At 38.0% G+C, this 22,092-nt stretch overlaps 1 protein-coding gene across 2 annotated transcripts; it reads right to left on the bottom strand.

Annotated features, from left to right (window-relative positions):
• Positions 1-205: 205 nt before the first annotated feature.
• On the bottom strand, positions 206-21,987 carry pla2g4a (phospholipase A2 group IVA). 2 transcript variants are annotated; one of them, XM_020702432.2, is made up of 19 exons: positions 21,027-21,654; positions 20,425-20,536; positions 19,167-19,248; positions 18,890-19,038; positions 18,427-18,540; positions 17,496-17,533; positions 16,866-17,010; positions 14,694-14,830; positions 14,129-14,351; positions 13,901-14,015; positions 12,206-12,343; positions 12,020-12,115; positions 9,964-10,029; positions 7,961-8,091; positions 7,769-7,877; positions 6,752-6,936; positions 6,468-6,657; positions 5,567-5,724; positions 206-2,339 (listed from the first exon to the last, which is right to left on the bottom strand). In XM_020702432.2, exons 2-19 carry the CDS (start codon positions 20,440-20,442, stop codon positions 2,205-2,207), a joined length of 2,229 nt encoding a protein of 742 aa, XP_020558091.1. In that variant the 5' UTR covers positions 20,443-20,536; positions 21,027-21,654; the 3' UTR covers positions 206-2,204. The 2 variants fall into 2 exon arrangements, with proteins under 2 accessions (XP_020558091.1, XP_004068057.1); XM_004068009.4 differs by lacking the exon at positions 21,027-21,654 and adding an exon at positions 21,715-21,987 and having other exon boundaries at positions 1,779-2,339.
• Between the last annotated feature and the right edge of the window lie 105 nt (positions 21,988-22,092).

The following is a 22,092-nucleotide window of genomic DNA, read 5'->3' as shown; positions in this document are numbered from 1 at the left end:
TTATCTACTGTGAAATTAGATTTGTTTTAAGGGTCAAAACATTTTTTTCTTGCTGGAGTAACAAACTTAAGGTTAATCCTAAAACATAAAGGAAACAGAAGAAAAGGAAGCAGATACATGAGATAGTAACACCCCAGCTGCTGCGTTATTTCAGCAATAGTCGCACGGGTATCAAGTGTTTAAACAGAAAACATTACTCAACCAGTTAAATGTCTCCTTTTTTTATTTTAACATACACATTTACCTCATAACATTGCCAGTCATGACACGGCGAAAATCGCACAAGTATTTATGCGAACCTTTCAAATCCTATGAACTGACCTTCTATCTTGTTATACGTAAACAGTGTCAAAGATCATAGATGACATAAAATGCCCCTACATGTCTTGTTTTCTCAGTAAAATGCAAAATGACAAGTTAAAGTGTAACATAGTAACCCACAAAAGTTGACAATACAAAATTACCAATGCTTGTTTTGTTGCTATAAAACTCTATGATCTATTATCAGAATTACAATTTTGTTAAAATAAATGAATATCTACACAAAAGCCAGCAGTGCATATTAACAGTGTGAACGGCACTGTTTTCTTGATGATAACCTCAAGAGTTTAAACAAAAAAGAATGTTCTGAAAAACGATTAAATTGAGCTAGTGCAAAGGCAGCAAAATACATGAATCCATTAACCTGCTTTTACTATCATGACTTTAAAATTACGGTTTTTGGATAACTCTTGTACATAATTTGCTTTTTAATCGCTTGCATATCCAGACACGTCAAAGCTCTTCAACTCCTCGGGTAACTTTGATTCACCCGAGGGAAGAACAATTTACCAAACCCGCCACACGATTTCTTTGAAAAACATACAATTGAGGATAAAAAATGTCCTCACTCTAAAAAAGGAAAGAGAAATTTTTTAACAAAAAACGAAAGACTTTCTAAATATGAATCCCTGCAGCAGGTTTCAAAACTAGGAGATGAAATTTGAGTATAGAGCATACGCAAGCGAATCGGTGCCAAATTCCACCTCTGTGTGTGTGTGTGCAGTCCGCAGGCCCCTACAGGTGTAGGCGTAGTGTGTCAAATTCCTGACTTTTACCGCTTTAGGTGTAGGTGTAGTGTGTAAAATTCCACCGAATGTTGTCAAGGGCCACTCAACTTAGTTGTTCCATGTAAAACCACCCTGGTTTCAGAGTCTAAGATGGGGTTTGGACACAAAAAGTAGTAAATTGTGTCATTGTGGCACACTGAACCATCAGTCATCTTTATCCTGCTGCAAGAGGAAGCAGAATAGATAAGGCAGTTGCTATGGTATTGACTTTTGTTTTTCCAACATGGTGGATTTATTAGCAAGACACTCCCCAAAGGGAGTGCTTCCTGCATGTGGGTGGGCAAACAACGCAAAGATCATTGAGGTATAAGAGGCGGTGCAGTTGCTGTGTTTAGACGATGCCTTTACACCAAACATTGCGTGATCTATGTCAATGTTTCTGAACTTGAATACATAATTATGTATATATTGTGTTCTGGTAAATAATTATAATAAAAGCAACAACACATAAAACAAGTTATTTGCATGCTGCACAGTTCCACATAATATTGGCATGCAGGAACAGAAAAAGAAATGTCACAGTGAACTCACTGACCTAAAACCAACATTTACTGCAGATACATGCAAATGCCCCATCCTGAAGTGCAGTAAAGCATTTGTATGTATTCTGCAGATTGAATACAGTGAATATTTTTTTTCTGCAGCAGCAAAAAAGGAAAGTAACTGCGGTTTTGTGCTATCTATGAATTTATGAAAACAACAGAAATAAACATTTAGCCATTTGTGATAGCAGAGATAAGGGTCCAGTCCACACACGTCTATTAAGTAGCCTATTAATCAAAGTGTAATACAGCAGGAAAATCAGCATTAAGTTTTTGCAGTATGTAAAGTTTTTTTTAGCAGTCACACCTGCACATCTGAAACCAGATGAAAATGTAAAAACAAAATGCAATCTTATGTTTTTCTGACTGTAACTCTCTTATACTGAAGTTCAAATGTTGGATTATTATGTAAAATCTAGATTTGAATAAAATCATAAATTAAAATATACAAGGAAACAGCATCTTGCCAATGAACAAACAAATAAAGATATAGATGATATGACAAAATTCTTTCTCATTTCAAGTCTTAGCTCAAAGTTAATGTTTTTCATTCTCAAGATGATTCGAAGGCTGTGCTTCTTTTAGGAAACTTCTTTTTAGGAATCTCTTTAAGAGAAAAGGGATGTGAGAGGCTTGCAGGGTTTTCTTTCCGGGACACAATGCAATCTTTGATGGCTTCTTTGATGACCTGTAGAGAAAAAAGGTAAAAGAAATTCAAATTGAGTTAACACTGCGTGAATGTGAAATTATGTTAAACCCTGAAAATAAAATGAAAACTTGATATTAAACAATAAACTCAACTATGCAGACATTACCTGAAGAAGGCAGCGGAGTAAAGAAAAATATACCTGATTTCAGATTTGTCCCTTTAATATGTTTCAAGTTTTAATATAACAAAGAAAATTCAGGATAACGTTTTTTTTTTTTTTAAAAAGGGTTCAAACCTGCTTGTTCTCTGCAACACATTTTGAATGCCACACATTTTTTACAAAAGCAGGATTTAACATCCAGGGGACCCACATAAGGCAGTCCTCTGTGCCACTTATTGACTCAGACCTGGCAGCAAAGTCAACCGCAAAGGTATACAAAAAGATCTCCAAAAGCACCTTATGGTGCTGTCGTCTAAAGAAATTCAGAAAATGTGAAAAACAAAAACACTGAAATAACACTGACATGCCTTGAAGGGTTTTCAGGTCAGTTTTAAAGTTTTGGGACTGGAAGGGTGTCCAGGAGTGGTTGAATAACTGAAATGACTCAAAGAGTACAAAAACAACTAGGTAGTCAAGTCAAATTTAAAAATATATACATTTATAAAGACAAATGAGTGCCTCTCATTTAACTAGAAGAAGAAGAAACTGGACAGAGAGAGTGTGTAACGTGCTACAATTGGGGTGGAAGCCTTTTTCTGACCCCAGAATAGTCATACATGGTGGTGGTAGTATGATGATTGGCCCCTTAGCACCTGAATTTAGTTCCAGCTATGAAGAAAAAATGTACTTATATTTTTTCTTTTAAGTAGATGCTAAATTTATATATTTGCAACAACAGCCATTAACATGTTAAATCTTTGCACTTTGAGGACCTCCGAATTCTCTTATAATTTATGAAACTGAATGTTATTTTTAACCATCAGTTCACAACCTTAAGCACACTTTAAACAGGATAACATTTGGAATATTATTCCACACCAAGAGTGACAAATGCAAAAGCAAAGCCAAGACAACTTGACAGCACATTTTATACAACATTTATAGATCAAATCTTTAATGTTCTGTAGATGAATAACTTGATGATGCCAAATATTTACAACTACGGTAAATTAGTATACAGGGAAAAATGAAAGCTTGCTGACTCTGCCTAACCCTTGATGATCTTGTTTTAATTTGGTGCATTTCTATATGACCGAAACTCATTCAGGAACTTTTCTCATACTGTTATAGGACACATAGATAATAGGGGGGGCACCAGCTAGTTGGTACAACACAACACTGTGGTGCAACACCATGACATTCTTAAAAAGTAAAAATTATGCATCCACGGTAGCCATAAAATGAACACTACCTCTAATAAAACTGAGTTTGGAAAGAGTATTATTGCAAAATGTGCAACATAACGTGCACAATTTCTGTCAGTCTTTAGGTCTGATGCAACACTGAAGCCACAAGTGACCTTCTTTCCTGCATTTGCAATTTGTAAAAATGACTTTGCAGTTACCGAATGACTTTCTCTTTTGATGAACTAAAACTATTGCACTTCTCTTTGGAAATAATAATTTAAATAAGGTATATTTAAACTAAAGACAAAACCTTTGACAGCTGAACAGCCAATTTAAAAGATCAACTGTTACAGTCAATTTAGATTAATGTTTTGTTTTTGTAGTTGTGTTTTGTTTCTGGTTCTTAGTGTTTTATATTGTCATTCATTCATCTTCTACCGTTTATTCCCTTTCGGGGTCACGTGGCTGCCGGAGCCTATCCTGGCCACTTGTGGGCGAAGGCAGGGTGTTTTATTCCTGTTAATTGTTCAGCCAAGCTTTGCATGATTTATCACAGCAGCCTCAATTACTTACTCAGTCAGTAAAAGTTTATGGTTTTCATTTGATCTCAGCCCAGTCCTTGTTTGTTACTTTTTTTATTTTTTATTCCCAGTTTTTTAGTTCAGGCAGTCAAATTCTTGTTTATTAGCCATTTATTCCATTTTGCTTAATATATCAGTAAAGTTTCTGTGCGACTGAGGGTGCATTCGGACTGGGAAAATAATTTGGTCCAGTCTGAGTCCACTTAATTTGGTCCAAATCGAGTCCTGAACTGTGAGTTTGGTCTGTGTTATGGCGTAATTTTAAAGAGAATTTGGTTAAGGAACTACAAGGTAGCTTTTAGGATAACGTCACAGCAGGGCTGGGCACATGCCGCATAATGAGACACAGAAAAGCATGTGAGAAGTATTTTCACCAGTGTTAAAATAAACGTTCTAATGAGTAAACAGTTGGACCCTGCTTTGCATTTGTCTGAAGCTCATCCATGGCTTCATCAGAGAGCGGTTCCTGGTCCCAGACAAGGATCGACTTGGGTGTATTCAGACTGAAAATTTGTTCTGGATTATCGGGGGAAACAAACTCTGTTTATTTTAACCAAACCAAATGTGTTCAGTCTGAATACACCCTAAGTGACTTGCATTTTTCAAATTGCAGTCTGTCAAAACTTTCCACTGTAATGTGTTTTTTTGTGTTTACATGTCAAATTTTTAACACTGCATGAATTTGCCTCAACATGGGTTCAAATAGATTGACACAAGTAGGAGTGCCTTCCGGCAATTTTAAGTTCTTCAATTTTTTTGTTGAGTCGGCTGCTACAGGGAATTTCGCAACTACTGGTTTTCTTAGCAGGTCATAAAAACATCAAAATAACCTGCATAAGAAAAAAATGAATTGACAGATATACAATGTCTTCATTTGAAGCACGTTTTTTATGAGCTCACACCTACAAACTATTCTTTTACAGGTATTTTATATTATGTCTGAGGATTCACTTAAAAAGGAAGTGACTCATAAACGAAACTTTTTTTTTTTTTTTGACTCATAAACTAAACTCTAGGATGACCTCACATGGTGACACACCCCCAGCACTGCATCCACTTGCTTAGACTGTCCTTTGGGGACTGTAATTTTTAATGTTGTGCAATGCAACAAGCACAAAGCAAATTGTCCTGCTGACAGCTTTGAATGAACAAATAAGGTGTAGCTGCATTAATCAGTCGGTCCATGTAAGATGTTTGGATAGATCATCATATAATCAGCTGTTATCTTGAGTTTTACACACTGCAACAGTCTTCAGACATGCTACCATTGTGCAATATTTTGTTTCTTTGATTGCTAAAACTTTATCTTTGCCATTCTTGCAAAAGTGCCAAACTGACCTCAAGGTTGTTAAGGGTGTTGAACTCCATTAAGTCATGGAGTTGTGTGAATGCCTTGTTGGTGTACTGAAAATTAAAAGTGGAGTACGGCGTCTCAGGGTCGTCAAAAATGTCAAAGTCTGCCAGTTCCTTCTCCATCTCAGTTTCTCTGGGAACTCCTGCATGCAGAACACAGAACAGAAAACATATGTTTTTTTAAATTTCACCATTTCAGCTCACCTATTCCTTCACATTCTATAACCCCAAAACAGTTTCATACTTTCTCTGAAGATTTTTAGTCAATTATAATCGATGAAAAAGGTTTATTGCTCCCCAAAAACTCAGCTACCTTTTGATTTCTTTGCACATTAATAGAAAAAACATGAAGCCCCAGTCACAGGAAGAAGCAGCAGTTTAAAAAAAATACAGCTGCAAGCAATTACTGAAAGTGCTCTTTCCCTTCAGATGTTTTTGGGGTGATGTAGCTTCCATAAGCACACAGCAGAAGTGTTTGGACAGATGCCCTATAGACCATGTAGTGGAGAGTGAGTCACAGAATGGCTGTTGATGTATAGCAGGTTTATTAACCAAGCTCTCCCACTAGTGAAGATTCCAAGACCGACACGCTATTTCTGCAGGAACGAGATTTTACTCGAGAGGGTCATAAAACTGACCACAGCCCACTCTCAACTGACACGTCATTTCCCACAAAAACTCAGTGACCTTGAGAAGATGCTTATAATTCCAGAAGCTCATATGAAGCTGAAAGAAAAATAGAAAACACCATCCACTGCTGACTAATCATTACTGTGTTTGACGCATAACTTTAGGTAAGAGATTCTAATAATGATGTAACCTTTGCATTTTTTTCCCCATGGAGACTCAGGAAACACCTTTTCCCAAATAGAGCACACACACTTACCGGGTGCTTTGAACGTCCTGAAGTTGATGTTGACCAGGACAAAGTGGATGACGGTGGGACAGTTCTTTTCACCCTTCCTTGGTTTGAAGACGTAGCACTCCTTCAGGCCCTCACGGTCAAACACTTTGGGGTCAATCTTAGGGAATGGAAGCTTGTTCATTCTGGCCCACTTTTCTGCCAACAGCAGCTCCTGTAGAACAAAAAACAGAAAAGTAAAAAACGTTGCGATTTCTTTCAAAATTTTTTATCATTATTTCGTATGATAAAAACAGTTTGGATTGAACCTTAAATGGGGGGCTAGAGTCACTTGGTCGTGCAGAAAAGTCAAAAGAGATGATGAGGTCAACACCACGCTGCGGCCGCAGGATGAGAGGGTACGGGAGGTTGTATGTTAGGCCGCTGTCCACAATATGGATTTTCTTACTTTTCACATCAAGAGGCTCATAAATGCGATCAAATTCATCCGGATCTGAAAAAAGGACACAAAAATACAAATATTTGGGTTCAGTATTGGTGAAATTACACTAACATTCACATCTACTAAGCTCATTATGGCAATGGTTCCCATCTTGCCCACACATGTGTTGAAAACACTGAACCCCAAAATGCTGCTGGTGGTTATGGGTTGACGGCAGTATATTAGGCAGCAGAGCCGCCATCGGTGTGTGAATGTGTGTGGGTGAAGTGAGACTTTCTAAATACTATGAGACAACATTTTCAAATTCTGAAGTGAAACTATGACATATTTATGTAGGTATGTAATAAAACAAACCATTACACTTTCCCACAACTGGAATGATGTACGGATGGGAATTTTCTTCTTTTTTTTTTTTACTAAACACAACCAATCACTAGTAAAAGCTATTTCAGCCAACTTCACAGGTTGAAACTTAAGTCTATAGTTTCAAAGAAATGTAACTTATTCCCCTGCTACTCATTACAACAGTAATATGTCGGTCATGTAAGACAAAAAGACTGAAGATACCATCCTGATCAGTGGAATGCAGCTCACAATAAAACAGAAAGTAAAAAAGTATCTTAAAAAAATAATTTATTGACTTAAATTTGGCAAAATATTGTTAGTTGTTATTTTTAATAGTTCCAGGCCAAAACATTGCAGAGGATATTTATGGTTTCTTTAGTTACATACAAATGCAAAGAGAAAAGGGAAATACTACAATGAATTTTAAGTGATTCTGAGTAGCTCAATATCATAAAAAATGAACCAAATTATCATTTAATTTTATTGAAACTTTTGCAAAAAACAATGGACAGAGGGGCAAATCATTTATTCATCTTGCCTGTTACAGCATCCACCTCCTCCTCAGGTACTGAAGAGGGCATTACCCCAGTGACAGGAGAAAAGGGTACGCTTGTGTTCAGATTCAGGCCCAGCATGAAATTATGCACCTGCAGGAGAGGGTTTTCTAATAGTGACATTTGCAGCTTAAAGTTAGAATATAGACTGATTTATGTGCAGTTGTAAGACTTACCTTTCCAGCTCGTCCCTCCCTAGTGTTGAAGAGAACGGACTCACTGAAGAAGGACGTGAACGTCCTGTGAACCCAACTGGCCTGAGCAGTGCGGCTATACTCCTCCTCTGCCTCCTGGTTTTCCGTTCCACCTGAACACACACAAAGAAAGACTTGTCAAATTTTTACAAGGAATTTAATAAAATGGATGAGATTATTCAATACATTTAATTACATGATTCATCTTTATTTTCCATTTATGTTATTTACAGTTTATTGTTCTAGGGAAAACTTTTACAATTTATATCTTACAGCAATGGACATTAAAAATAATTTTTTTATATTCTGGAATTTCTTTATTAGGTCAAATAATCAATCAGTTTCTTTATATATTGCAATTAAAAACAACCTTTGTAAACCAAAAAGCTGTAAAAGCCAAAAACCGTAAAATAATGAAATCTATAAAACAAAACAGAATCACACTCCAGAATAATAAAAGTTAATAACTGTCAAAAATGTAAATATATGAAAGAGCCTATATCATTCAAAATCAACTTTTTGAGCTCTTAAGTGTATTCTTATGTTAATTCCTCACGAAAAACAACCCAAAAGTATATTGTACAGCATGTACAGTATATTCTGTTTCTCTCTCTTCTGTTAAAGCAAGTTTTGAGTCCCCTACTTTTGAATATTGCCTGAGGAACAACAGGCTGACTTCAATGATCTTGAGAGTTTTGGACCTGTATTAATAAAGAAATGTAGGCTGGTGCCATGCCAGAAATAAACAGGAATTCATTGGATGTAATGTGAAGACACTGTTTGTTTGTTTTCTAAAAGACAAGGTGCTTCTGCTTCACTTGCAGACGAAACAGCATGTCGTCAATAGCACAGATGATAAAAGCACAAATCACTCGCTTCCACTCCCAGAGAAAAGTACAGGTAGTCTATTTATTGGCCAAGAAGTCTCAAATGATAAAACCTACTATTATTGACTGAGCTTATCTGTTTATCCAACTGGAAATTATGATCTAAGATAACTCCAACTGCGTATTTTACAGTTGTAACCGTGCCTGCACATCTTTCTGACACTTTAGCAAAACCAGGACAGAGACTTGCAGAGACGAGTACATCTGCAAAGTCATCAATAACGAGCCAGATAAATCCAAATAAAACAGGTCCCAGAATGGAATTTGACTGATATTTCTGCCAGTGCATTCTGCGTTTAGAGGTAAAAGCATATAGACCTGTTTAGCTTTGCATAAAGCCAAACTACACACAAACAGAGCATTGTGGTGGTAGTGTTATGGCTCCAGCCAGCCTTGCTGGCTCTGAGTCATAACTGGAAAATAGTACGATTGATTTGTATTGAATAAAGAAAGGAAATCTCAGGACGTCAGTCTGGGACCCTTATCTTAAGAGATGATGGACCAAAGAATGATAACACCAGTGTGTCTTAAACAGAACAGACAAAGGATGATAAAAGGTCATGGGAACCATTAAAGACTTGTCTGTCTCTGTTGAAATGCTGTGTGAAAAGTTGAAAGCTAAGTTTGCATCTAGCATCCCCGAGATAATTATTCATTAGGGTGGAATGAATAACTGATGTGCAGAACCGATCAAATGTCAGAAGAAATGCCTCGTGACTATAGAGGCAAATCAAAACAACAGATGATCCAGAACTTTTCTGCTTTCTTTTGTATCCAGTTACACCCAAAAAAAATTAAAATAAAATAAAAAGACTCAAAAGGTTCTGGTAGCTGTTACTTAATTATTTAAAACCGTTACATAATTAAATATTTGGAGATGATTTAATGTCACTTTTTAAACACCAGCTTCCTCTTCCTCTCTGTAGGTAGAAATGTTCCCTCTAGATTTAAGCTGCAGACTTGTCTGCACTTTGAGTGATAGTCTGATTAAAGCAGCTGCTTTAACAAGTTTAAAACCTCCATTATATATCCGAAAAGAAAAAGACTGTTCTGCACCAAAAGCAGCGACTTATGAAAGTAAAATGAATTGTAGCTCACCTTTGCGAGGCTCGTCATCGTTGTCCAGGCTATCTTCTCCGACTATGTGCTGTGGTTTGATCTGCTCTGTAAAATAGAATGTCACTCTTCACTAACAGTGTCGTCAAAAACGGTGTGTTGTTGAGAAAAAAATTTACAACCACTGCGAGAGTGAAAAAGCACAACATGACACCCACTGGGGCAATTACGCATCAAACTACTTCAGTTCCAAAATTTCCTTTATGCGTATCTACATGAAAGCAAAAACATAGGTGAAATGTTTTTCTTCATAGCTGGAAAATAATTTAGCTACGGTAAAGATTATTCAGATCAGTGTTGTCACATTCTAAAAATCTGGCTTTATAAAAGGGAAAATGAAACATTTTCTTTAAAATACCTAGAGATGTTGTTTATCAGCGATAAATTTTTAGAGTTTATTAAGGTTGTTGTCATGGTTTGGGTTTTTTTGTATTGATTTTTGCTTTCCGTCTTGTTTCTGTCATGTTTGAGTTCTGTTTCCTGTTTTATTTTGAAAGGTTTACTTTTATGTCATGGTTTTAAGTTTTACTTCCCTGGTTCCAATCTCTCCTGATCGTTGTCACCTGTGTCTTGTCAGTCCTGTCTGCATATAAGTCTTTTCTCTGCCTTCCTCTTGTGCCTGTCCATTACCGTCTCTTCCCTGACCGTCTTCTGCCTTGTGTTCATGTTTTACCACAGTGAGTTTTGTTTAGGTTTCCCTGCTCTGCAGCGCTTTTTGTTTGAGAATAAACCCCTTGCCCTAGCACTGTGTGCCTCCCGTCTCTGCATTTTGGGTCCTTCACACTCATCAGCCCTCCCTACCTGACAGTTGTTCACCTTTCGACATATCCCTTCAGGGGTCACCACAGCAAATCAGCTTCCACTGATTCACACAGGTGGTTTGGCAGAGATTTTTATGCCGGATGATACAACCCTGTATTTTATCTGGTCTGGAGAACAACACAGAGGGCCCCTTGTGGCTACATATTTAAGGAGTAGCACGAAGGATCTTGCCTAAGCACCCACATTGGATAAAGCTCATTGCGCCCCCTTGGAAACGAATCCTGGTTTTCCATCCGCTAGTCCTACATGCAGCCATCTGATCCATCCATCCGCCTAAGAGCTTGTTAAGCTGTTTGGCATTAAATACCTGCCTCTACATATATGGTCACTGTTGCCACTTATGGTGTCAAAGCGTAATTTTCTTCTGGAAAACAGAATATGATTACAAAGTAATATTCTCTAGTGGCTAATCTTGTTCCAGGACAATCTTTTCCTTACATTTCAGAAGTTCTCGATCATGCCAAGTATCAAAACTACACCTGAATGACACTTGAATTTAGAAAAGCGAAAAATTGAACTTTTTCCCACGACAGCCTGGCCCTTCTTTCAGCTGGGAGGAGAAATTCTTTGCTCTTTTGTTGAACCATCTTACCACTAAATGGCATCGGATTGTGTAAAAGGTCACCACACACAAAAGTATTCACCCAAAACAAACATCTGATGAGTTGTCAGGAAGCAGTTACGTTTTCACTACACATGCTATCTTAAAGATTGAGTAAACGGTGTGATATATTTAGGTTGGCTGACTTTGAAGGTGTGAAGAATTAGTCAAGGCGTGTGTGAGTCATTTAACGCTAGCAAAAGACAAAAAGCCAGACAAGACTTTAAAATACAATACTCAGAATGGCTTCATGTCTGTTTCAGCAGCCTTTCAGCCCATGGAAGTTTTGAGATGTTAGATTTACCAACAGAAAAGCCTAAATAAACATATCATACTCATGAATAATAAGGCAGACTCCACGTTTCTTTAATAGCACTAGGTCCCATAACTTCAAAACTACAGCTTCACACAAAGGACTGCATGAAAACGATTTGTGTGAGCACCTGAACATAACTCTTAAGTCTAACTCTGACATCCAAGCAGTCTTCTGTTTGCACCATCTGTGTGTATTAATTAAATAGAGGCTGCAACGGAAGAGCTAAAAATAAAACATGACCACAGTTTTTCATGGAAAAATAATGCAAGTCAGTGGGGTAAAAGTCACTGAATGGTTACCTAACTCCTCCTCCATGGTGCTGCCACCACTTCCACCTGTGTCCTTGACTCCCAGCACTCTGTTGAACAGAATGGAGAAGGCGCTTCCCCAAACACCTGGTTCACCAAAGAGACACGTCTGTCAGCGTGGTGCTTGTTAATAATAATAATAATAGAAAAAAATAATGGAAAAAAACTCATTTGTACCCATCAGAAAATGCAGAGGGTTCTCTTCATACTTCTTCACCACAGTTCCCATGAAGAACTTGCTTCCAAACAAGTCGGGCGTCATGAAGGTGCCATATTTTGCCATCCCAATTTCATACGGACTGAACTCGACCCAATCTAAAATTGGAAATTTCAAGAATGTATTAATATTATATTCATAAAGCATTGATGAAACAACCATTAGTTGAAGGTTTATCAGGAGATCTTTTGGGAGACAGGTTTGCAAGCTGTGTGATAATCTAATGAGCACAAATGCACACAGCACATATATTCCATTTTTTTTTGTTAATAATTTTATATATTTCGAGTTTAAACTCTTAGAAGGTGTTCCTCTAAAATTTATTTTTGGTGTGTTATTTTTAAGAAGTGAGTCTAATGTTTTAACGACATAAAAGTATAAATCATGTCAGAGCTGCTATGGTGGAGTTTTTACATTACACCCAAACAGACTCTTATGCCTTGCATGAAAAACAGTTAATCCAGAACATAATTTTTAAACCATTTCGCATCTTTTTGAATGCATAGAATTTTAGATTTGTCAAAATCTATGCATGGTGGCATGTTCATGGTTGGAAGTCGTTGACAAATGATTGCAACTACAGAGTGATGTATGTGGTAACCAGGGAGGAAGCTGTAATATGAAACTGATGTTCATTGCGGTTGCTTGAAAGGCATCTATAATGCCTTTGTGTGAACTCAAACCAGTTTAGCCATTCATTTTTTTGAATTCTGTTTCCATTTTTAAAACCTGACTGGGTGCCCTTTGTGCTAAGTAAAGCAGCGGTGTGTGAAAATTCCAAGAGATTAACATTTTCATTCGCAAAACTGTCTCCCACATTAGCAACTAAAATCAATTGTTACGTACAGTTCTGTTATCTTATGTAAGGTTCTCTTCAAATGTTTATAATTTCTAATTATAATAAAATTCAAACAATATGTATCTGTTACCTTTTGATTTAATGTCTCGTTCTTTCACTCATCATTTTTTAAAGTCTTACAAATATTTGGCTCCCTTTAGGCCTTATATGACAGTTTTGGTGAATTTTTGTGTAAACAATGAAATGTGTAATTCTGTGTTGAGGATATACAGTTTTGAAACTGATATATTTTGCTTGCATTTGTCTGCTCATTGTTCCTTTAGATATTGTGTTATCAGGTAGTTGATAATACTGTCATCCCTGCTCCTGAGCTTTAAGAATGTCTGTGTCCTTTCCTGGACTCATTTTAAATACAATTATTCTTTTTAAAAGAAGAAAAGAGAATAATTTTCTATTAGGTTAGAATTTGTCAAGCATACAATTCTGTTGTATCTGGATTGATAACTTAAAAAAAATTCTTTTTAGCAGGATTGGATTTATTATTAATAGTAAATGTGCTGATAGCATCAAATTTATTTACAATAATCTATACAATTTCCTTTTTTGTAGATAGGGTAGACTAAAGAGCCGTGAGAAAATGTTAAGGCCACATCAAAATGAAGAAGTGCTGCACTTCATCAGCCTAACCAACACAGTTTCATGCCACATCCTCTGTTGGGCCCAAAGACTTTACATGTCGCCATGCTTGTTAGGCTATATTTAGCTACTCAATGAGTACACAAATTTGTTCTGAAAAGGACATATCCTGTTTACAGTATGCAACAGACATGAACACTATCCCAAGTTAAGAACTCACCTGCAAACATCAGTTCAGAAACGTCTGGCTTGACGTGCAGACATGTGAAGAGAGGAAGAGGATTCTGGGCCTGGTTTATTCTTTGCTGTATATTACTCAGCTTGATGTGCATCCTCTGGCATGAGAAAACAAAAAAACTCTTATGTCCATTTTAGAAGTAATAAATGTATGGAGATCAAATTGGAGTAAGAACTTTAACAATAACGTTTTCTATTAGGAGGTTCCTACCGAGGGTACGAGTGTTTCCCCGATGAGCATACCGAATATATCGGTAAAAGTAACAGGCTGCCCCGAGGCCTTTTTGGTCCAAAGGGCCTGTATATAGTTGGTGATGTGCTGCGGCATCAGCAGCCTTAGTGGATTACTACTAACTCTGTTCATTAACTCATTGTTGATGTCCTTCGGTCCCTTGTTAGGAAAGTCCGGGTGGGAGTAAAGAGCTGACATGTACCTGCAGGGATGAAATGGACAGAAAAGTTTGAATTTATTGTTGCTAAAATCTCAATGCACAAAAATGGGTAAACAATTTAAGTTTATATTCTGAAACTGTTATAAAAGAGTGAAAATAGTTGTCAAAAGAAACATGAAAGACTGAAAAAAAGCCAGGAGGTACTTGCTTGATGACAGCTTGGAACACTATCAGCAAACAAAGATTAGAAAGTTGCCAGAGCAATGAAGGGCAACACTAGAAGAGAGTCACAAAGATGCATTGCCGTGACAAAGATCGAGAAAATAAAGGATTATTAAAAAGCGTTTTTTATTTTAGAAAAAAAGGGCGATAATAAAACTCAACCAAGTGGATCCAGAGAGCCCGGCGACATATGTGGCACAATCTAAAACTCCAGACTCGAACAGGGCCTTCATGACACCCGAGAAGCCGACCATGGCTCTGAAGCCCCCACCTGACCCTGCTATAGCTATTACAGGCACCTATAAAAAAACACAAACATATTAAGCAGCAGAAAGAAATTTTCTAAAACACACCATTTCACCTGATTACTCCAGCCAATACCACATCTGCCTTTTTGTAGTCTGAGTAATTTTCCTTCCTGTGTGCCATTCACTAACTTGCGTCTTCAAATACTTTGTCTATTTCATAACTCCTTATTGCGCAACAGCTGCTTCGTCTTAGCAGTACGTGCTTATCTTTTGATCAGTTGTGAATATTTCCATGTACCTCCCAAAACGGGATGTAGAAGTGGTTTTCTCAGAGGTAGGCAGCAGACGAATGTCTCACTACTCTGCAATTTCCCAGTACATTTGATCCAGAGCGGGCTGGACTGAAAACTACGAAAGCCCAAGAATGTCTGACCAAAAATCAGGCTTATGGGAAAAGCAGCTCAACTAAGGGAACAAGAGAGGGGTTTGGAACCTTTGACACCGTGAAAACCAAATAAATGTTTTACTCTGAGAGTCTAACAACAAATCCCAAAGCTGTTAGCTGTTTCTGTTTAGAATTTTTGTTCCATCTGAAAATGAAAGCAAAGGTTTGAAGAGCTGCAGCTTGCATTAACATGCACAATGCAATTTTCAGATTTAATGTGGCAGTTGAAAGCGGTGCCTATAAGAGTTGGGGGTCCAAACCAAGACTTCCCAGTAAGTACGTTTTATTAATAAAGCGCTTTTTCCCAGATATCACAAAGCACTGAACAATAAAACACAATACAATACGGTACAATAAAAACACAGAAACAATCAATTAAATATTATGTAAAACAAAACTAAATAGAAGAAAATAAACATAGATTAGAAATAACAATGAAACCAGTCAGCTAAAAGCATTTTTAAATAAAAGTGTCAGTGTCAGTTGACTTTTAAAAGAATCGACAGAGACAGCCACACGAAGGGACAGAGGGTGGGCATTCCAGAGTCTGGGGGTTATTGCCTGCAAAGACCGGTCACCTCTGTTTTGTTTTTTTTACCAGTTGTATTAAATGTCAAATATCTTTGTGAGGTTCAAGTTACAAAAACAGAACACCATCTTTTAGGAAGGAAAAACCAAGATACAGCCAGATCCATGACAGAAAATTTTGATTTCAACTACAAGAAGTACTTCATGGACTATAACAGAGTTTGACTCAGCATTCAGGGAGAGTTCACTGTTATATTTGACTTTCTGAGAGAAATTTAAATGATAATATACTTATAAGTGAGCATAAACAAAAATCTAACAGAATAAGAGAGAGTGTTTGTCAAATACTGAGAGCCTGAGACACAGCTTGAGCTTGGTTCCAGGTTCTCTAAAATCAGTTCTGATTAATTCCTCCATCTATTTTCAGAACCGGCTCAATCCCTTTGAGGGTCATTGGGTTGCTGGAACCAACCCAGCTACTTTTGGGCGAAGGCTGGGTTCAACCTGGACAGGTTGCCAGTCTATTGCAGGGCCACACACTCAAGCTACGGACACACCAAACATGTGACGGCCATTCAAGAATGTATTGAACACGCTAAATGTAAATTCTTGATTTGGCTAATGGTGTTCCCACTGGACACACACAGGGAGAGGCTTTTTCTTATTTTTCTTTTGCTACTGTTTACTCGTAGCCTAAACAGTAGAAATAGAGGAATACCGTCCATGTGTCACTACCAAATCTGAATCCCTGATTGGTCAAAATTCCAGATGGTTTAACTTTCAACAAGTGTTCAGCAGCCATATATTTTGCAAGGAGGCCAGAATAAACACAGGCATGCACAAGGAGAACATGCAAACACCACACAGAATGGCCTAACTGGTATTTGAACAAGGGTCTTCTCACTGTGAGGTAAGAGTGATAATCTCTATGTCACCATGATCAGTCTAAATATCTACAAAGTTAGACAAAGTTTACATCAAGACACAGAGTGTTGGAGCTTTGACACAGAGTGTTTTGATGACTAAACTATTGATCATATACAAGTTCATTCCCAACAAGTGTGTGCGTGCATGCGTGCGTGCGTGCGTGTGTGCGTGTGTCTGCGTGCTCACCTCTTCTGGGGAACTGGGAAGGAAGCGGGGCTTCTCCATGTCTAGCAGCTTTTTGATGCCTAGCATCACTCTTTCTCTACGGGTTTGTCTGAACTCCTTCTCTTTATCACAGAGAGCATGGCTGAACCTTAAATCCAGGTTCGTACTGCAGATACAAAAGAAAGAAATTCTGTTTTTGATAAGCCTCAGACACACAAACTGTGTTAAAATGCAATTTCTCAGGCTGCAGCACTGATGCCAAGTTTTATATCAGTTTTATATCTGCTTTTAAAAGGGCTTCTGGAAAATACGCATCCACAGAGAAACTGTCAAAACGAGATATGTTAAGCCTATATCTCACCTACTTGTAATAACGAACATTACAAGCTTTTCCAGAATCTCCTTTTGATATGTGTTAACAGAAAGGAAACTGTCTTTCAAATGCATATTAGAATCCTCAAGTACTGTCTTGACATTGAATCTGTGGTAGGCTATGCTTAACTAACACTTCAGTAGTTACTTCTCTAAATCTGCCACATTTGAGCAAAATCTGCAGTGCCTTTCCTACAGGGGCTTTCAAAAGCAAACAGGAAATGGAACTGGCAGTTATTGAATAAGAATGAAACTATGTCAAGTTGAGATAGCACATACCAGATCTCCAGTGACAGGTTAAGGTATACTTTGGTTGCCTTTGAATGAAAGAGACATAAAAATTATTTGTCAATCTTGCCAGAGTTACCTTTTTTCCCAACATTAAAATAATTAAGAAACTCTATTACAAAAAATTTTTTTTTCAAATTCAACATTTTAAAGTCCCACTCCGATCACTTTTTGATTTTATTTAAAAGCGTTCCCAGTGGTCTTTTAATTGTGGTTATTTGTTTTTTTAGCCATAATTTAAAAAAAACTGTGTTGTTTTCTAGGACACAGTTTCTGCAGAGCAGCAGGAGGAATTAGAAATTTGCCTCTGAATCGTGGGAGGGACTATTGGAGAGGAGTAAGCCGCCCGTTCCCGTCATAAATCTGTTTACAGTCTCTCCTGTTAGCTCACAACCCCGACTTAACATTGCCGGTGCAACAAATTTGGCAAGAAATATCGTAACTATCTAGCAGTACAGTTTTGATCCAGATGCCAGCTCAGATGAGGAAAACAAAGACGGATCTACTCGTCTACAAGTGAATGCATCCGAACAGAACAAAGCAGGGAGCTTCTATGTCATACCTACAAGCTTTTACCAATGGCAATTTTCTTCTGCTCCTCATTCACAATGGTTTGAATAAAGAAATACTCAAAAATGACATTTTAAGCTGAATTTTCTTTATTTATGTTCTCCATTATTGGAAAAATACCACAAGAACATGTTAAAAACACCAACAACCCCATTTTAATGGGAGTGGGCCTTTAAGAGGAATTGGATATGAAGGTGTCAGATGTTCATTTACTTGTAAACCATCTTTCTCTAATTCCTTAAAGCTGTGACGGGGAGCTTTGCAGGAATTAAAAGCCGGTTACTACAAATTTTATTGACACTTTCTTTCGTAACAACTTTACTGGGTGCTGATTACACAAATTCTGCCTTACTTTGCCAATAAGGAACGTTTCCATCTTTGTCTGGCCCACTTCAAACTTTGAGATGTCAAAGGACGCTGTCCCGAGGGTCTCATCCATCACGTAATTTGCATCCATTAATGTTAACTGATAAAAGAAAACATCAGCTCTTTTTGGTATCATAAAGTTTTCCAGCAACACAATACATATGGCATAGCATTAAAGGACTAATGTTTTGAACAGTCATTAATTCTTTCTTCAAGTTAAAATAGGTGTGCTTTGTTTTAGCTTTTCCTTGCATGACTCTATAAACAACATGTGTCATTCTGCTCCTACTTTCCACTAATGATACAGGCATATTGCTCAATATTGGTCAAAAATGGTGCTAAGTAACAGTTTGAAAACAAGAAGACTGCTTATATGGATTTATGCAAGATTGCATTACCACCTGCATTAATGTACTGGATCAGATTGGATTGTAAAATGCATGTCTTACCTCCAAGACATTTTGCTGGTTGGGATCCAAAATGAAATGAAATGTCTCATTCCACTTTGGATTGATGTCATTGTCGATATGCTTGGTCCTTTTCCTGCTTTCCGGGGCTGTTGGGATGAACAGCTCCACATATGGATCTGGGGTATCCACTATATACAAACAGAACACATGCTGATTTTTCTCCCTCTTTTTTTGCATGGTTTTAAATGTTTTTAGTCCAAAAAATGCATGCATAGTATTCCACACAATTACACCAAATATTTGAGCTAAAACTTACACAGATCACCCAGCGCTCCTTTGGTGACGTTCTCAGCTCGGACCACTGTCACAGTGAATTTGTGTGAGAACTGTTGTTCCACCTGTGCACAACATCACTCAGTTCAGTTGGGTTTTACCCCTTGTAAATCAAAGAAACCTCAATAAAAACTATACTGGACTACATTACAACCTCCTTTCAATTAAATTAAACTAATTTGTACAAGAGCTCTGTTTTGACTCAACTATAAAAAAGATCATGTTCCATTTACTCTGGAAGACAACATATGGCACTCCTAAAAGGAAATTCAATTCAGCCTTGTCCAAACTGGGCCAATCCTGACAGTTTATTTAGTATGGAGCACGTCTGATACAACAAGACTGTACAAGAGGAAGAAGTAGTAATCATATTTTGGTGGCAGGTCTTGTCATCAGTCTGGGATCATCCAATTGATTGGGTCTTGTGAAATTTTACACAGAACTGAGACTTTCTTGCCACCCAATTCAATCATTTTTATGTTAACGCATTATTTCAAATGTTATGAATTGAAGTAGTAGTGTTTCCTTATATTTAAACCTGCATGTTTAATTAAAAAACAAAATACATTTAATGTTATGCTTTGACGGGTGTTTGTAACTTCTTCTTTCCCAATGCTTGAACATGGTAAATGGCGTATACTTATATACAAGGCCCAAAGCGCTTTACAGTCACAGACCCATTCACCCAGTCACACACATTTACACACTGGTGACGGCTCTGCTGCTGAACACTGGTGCCAACCTCCTACCAGAGGCAAGGTGGGGTTCAGCGTCTTTGACACAGCAAGGACACATTGACTCATGGGCGTGCAAGGCGGGAATCGAACCTGCAATAATATGATCATGGGTCGACCGCCCTACCGCTGCACCAAGGCTGCCCTGGCCCCCACTGCCGCCCCCGCCCCATCACAGCGGAAGTCTTGTTTATTGCGTCAGTGGTATTTATCTAACTCCACAAGGTTTCAGATAACCAAGAACTGTGAAACTAATTGAAATGGAGCAAAGAATGCAATGTGAATGTGAAAATTGAACAAGTAATCTCACATATGAGTTTTAGAACAGCTATCCATCAGCCACTGCTGTAATGAACCTTGTTGCTGTCAAACCATAGCAACTTTAGTCCTTTTTTTCAATCCTCAGCTCACTCCACCGTGTTCTTATCAAACAACTGATTTGCTTTTTGTTGCAACAACTTTAACTATTTACACAAAGTTAAATTCCTGCATTTATAGGGTACTTACAATTATGTTGGAAGCCATTGTATTGTTGGGTAAATATATCTCACGAAACCCTTCAATGAGATGGGCTCTTGAACTCAGGGGATCATCTGTCACTTGAACGATGCATGAAAAACTGGAAGGAGACATGCAAATGAGAATTGAACAGTTCTGCCTGGCCTGTCGACCTCAGAGAGCACATTTTTACACGGAGGTGCAGTCACTACATTAAGGAAAACTTTCCTGAAAGAAAAAACAAACATTTAATTGGGTCTCTATTGAGATATCAGTACAGCATTTTAGAAACAGGAAGTGTGTTTAGCTTCATGCGGGTGATAAGAAGGAAATGTTTATCTAAGTGCGTGTGTATTGCATGCATTACATTCCGTTTCAGAGAGGTGTGTCTATGCTGTGCGTAAAAAGGCTAATTGTAGTAGGATTAATTATCTTTCTTTGCAATGGAGGAAAACATAAATTTGCATGATGCGTCGTAGCTGACTCTCCTCTAAATTCGCCAGAGCGTGTGATTACAGCGCGCACAGAGAGGCACGTAGAGCGTCTGCGCGTTCACAGCAGCGATCACGTAGTTGGCGGCAGAGGTCCAACTTTTAGAAGTGCCAGCTCACCCTGGTTCTGGGAGCAGCGGCACACAATGAGGGGGGCGCCAAGCTCTGTGCGTTTGCCAAAGCAATTTGGAGCACGCCGCGCAGAATTTTCATAGGAGAGAGAAAGGCGCCGACTCCTGCGAGCTGGTCTGATGATGCAAAGCAGTGACGCCTGGAACAAAGCGCACAGTGAAGCCTGCTCAGGTGGAGCTGCAGCACTCCTACCTGAGACGGTCGAGTGAAAAACCAGCTCGGACTACTAGCTCTTTGAATCACAAAAACATTTCCCATGAATTCAGACTGTTGTGCATTTAAGAATAGTAACCGCTTTTTCCGGATTACTAGTCTTACGCACGAATCGGCACCGCGCCAGCAGGTTTCGCCCGAATATAGATGAACAGTCAGTTTTGACTGCAGAAAAATAGAACATTTTGTGCTAAACAGTCTAACAAAATATCCAGAAGCAATAATAAACTGACAAAACTTTAGTAATTCTTCATGAATGCCTGTTTTATTTTGTTCACAGAACTTGAAAATATCAGGCTACTAGTGACGAGTACGAATTAAAGCGACAACTTCAAATCGTTAATTTCCTTTTTTTAAGGGGGGGTCACGTATATAAGTGTCAATTTTCACACAGTTGTAAAGCTTTATCTATCAACAAACAACAACATTCTGTGTTAAGACAAACAATGAAAAGACAACATACCTTTCACAGGCAGTTTTCAACTCACAAATCCAGTTGAATGAGACATTTTCGACCGAACAAGTTCAAGAGATCAGTAGTATCGAATGGACGTCCTTTTGGTCACGTAACGATCAAATTTGCATCAACGGTGGTGGCAGCTACAAGTATTACAAAAACAAAAATTGATATTTTGCAAGAAAATTGTGGACACCACCAAAAAGTCGGGAACGGCGCTGCAGGACAGACTGCTGGCAACGATCGCCTGCCCTCAACTCCAAATGCGCACGAGGGGCCACTTCCACACGTGGGCGTCGTTTGTCTCTTTTCTTAAATGAAGGTTTCCTTTCTTCTTTTTTCGATTCCATTTTATTAGAATAACTTTATAAATCTTTTAGGCAT

This window comes from Oryzias latipes, chromosome 4 (assembly GCF_002234675.1).
Source record: "Oryzias latipes chromosome 4, ASM223467v1".
Lineage (NCBI taxonomy): Eukaryota > Metazoa > Chordata > Actinopteri > Beloniformes > Adrianichthyidae > Oryzias > Oryzias latipes.
This window is presented reverse-complemented; position numbering and strand designations above follow the sequence as displayed.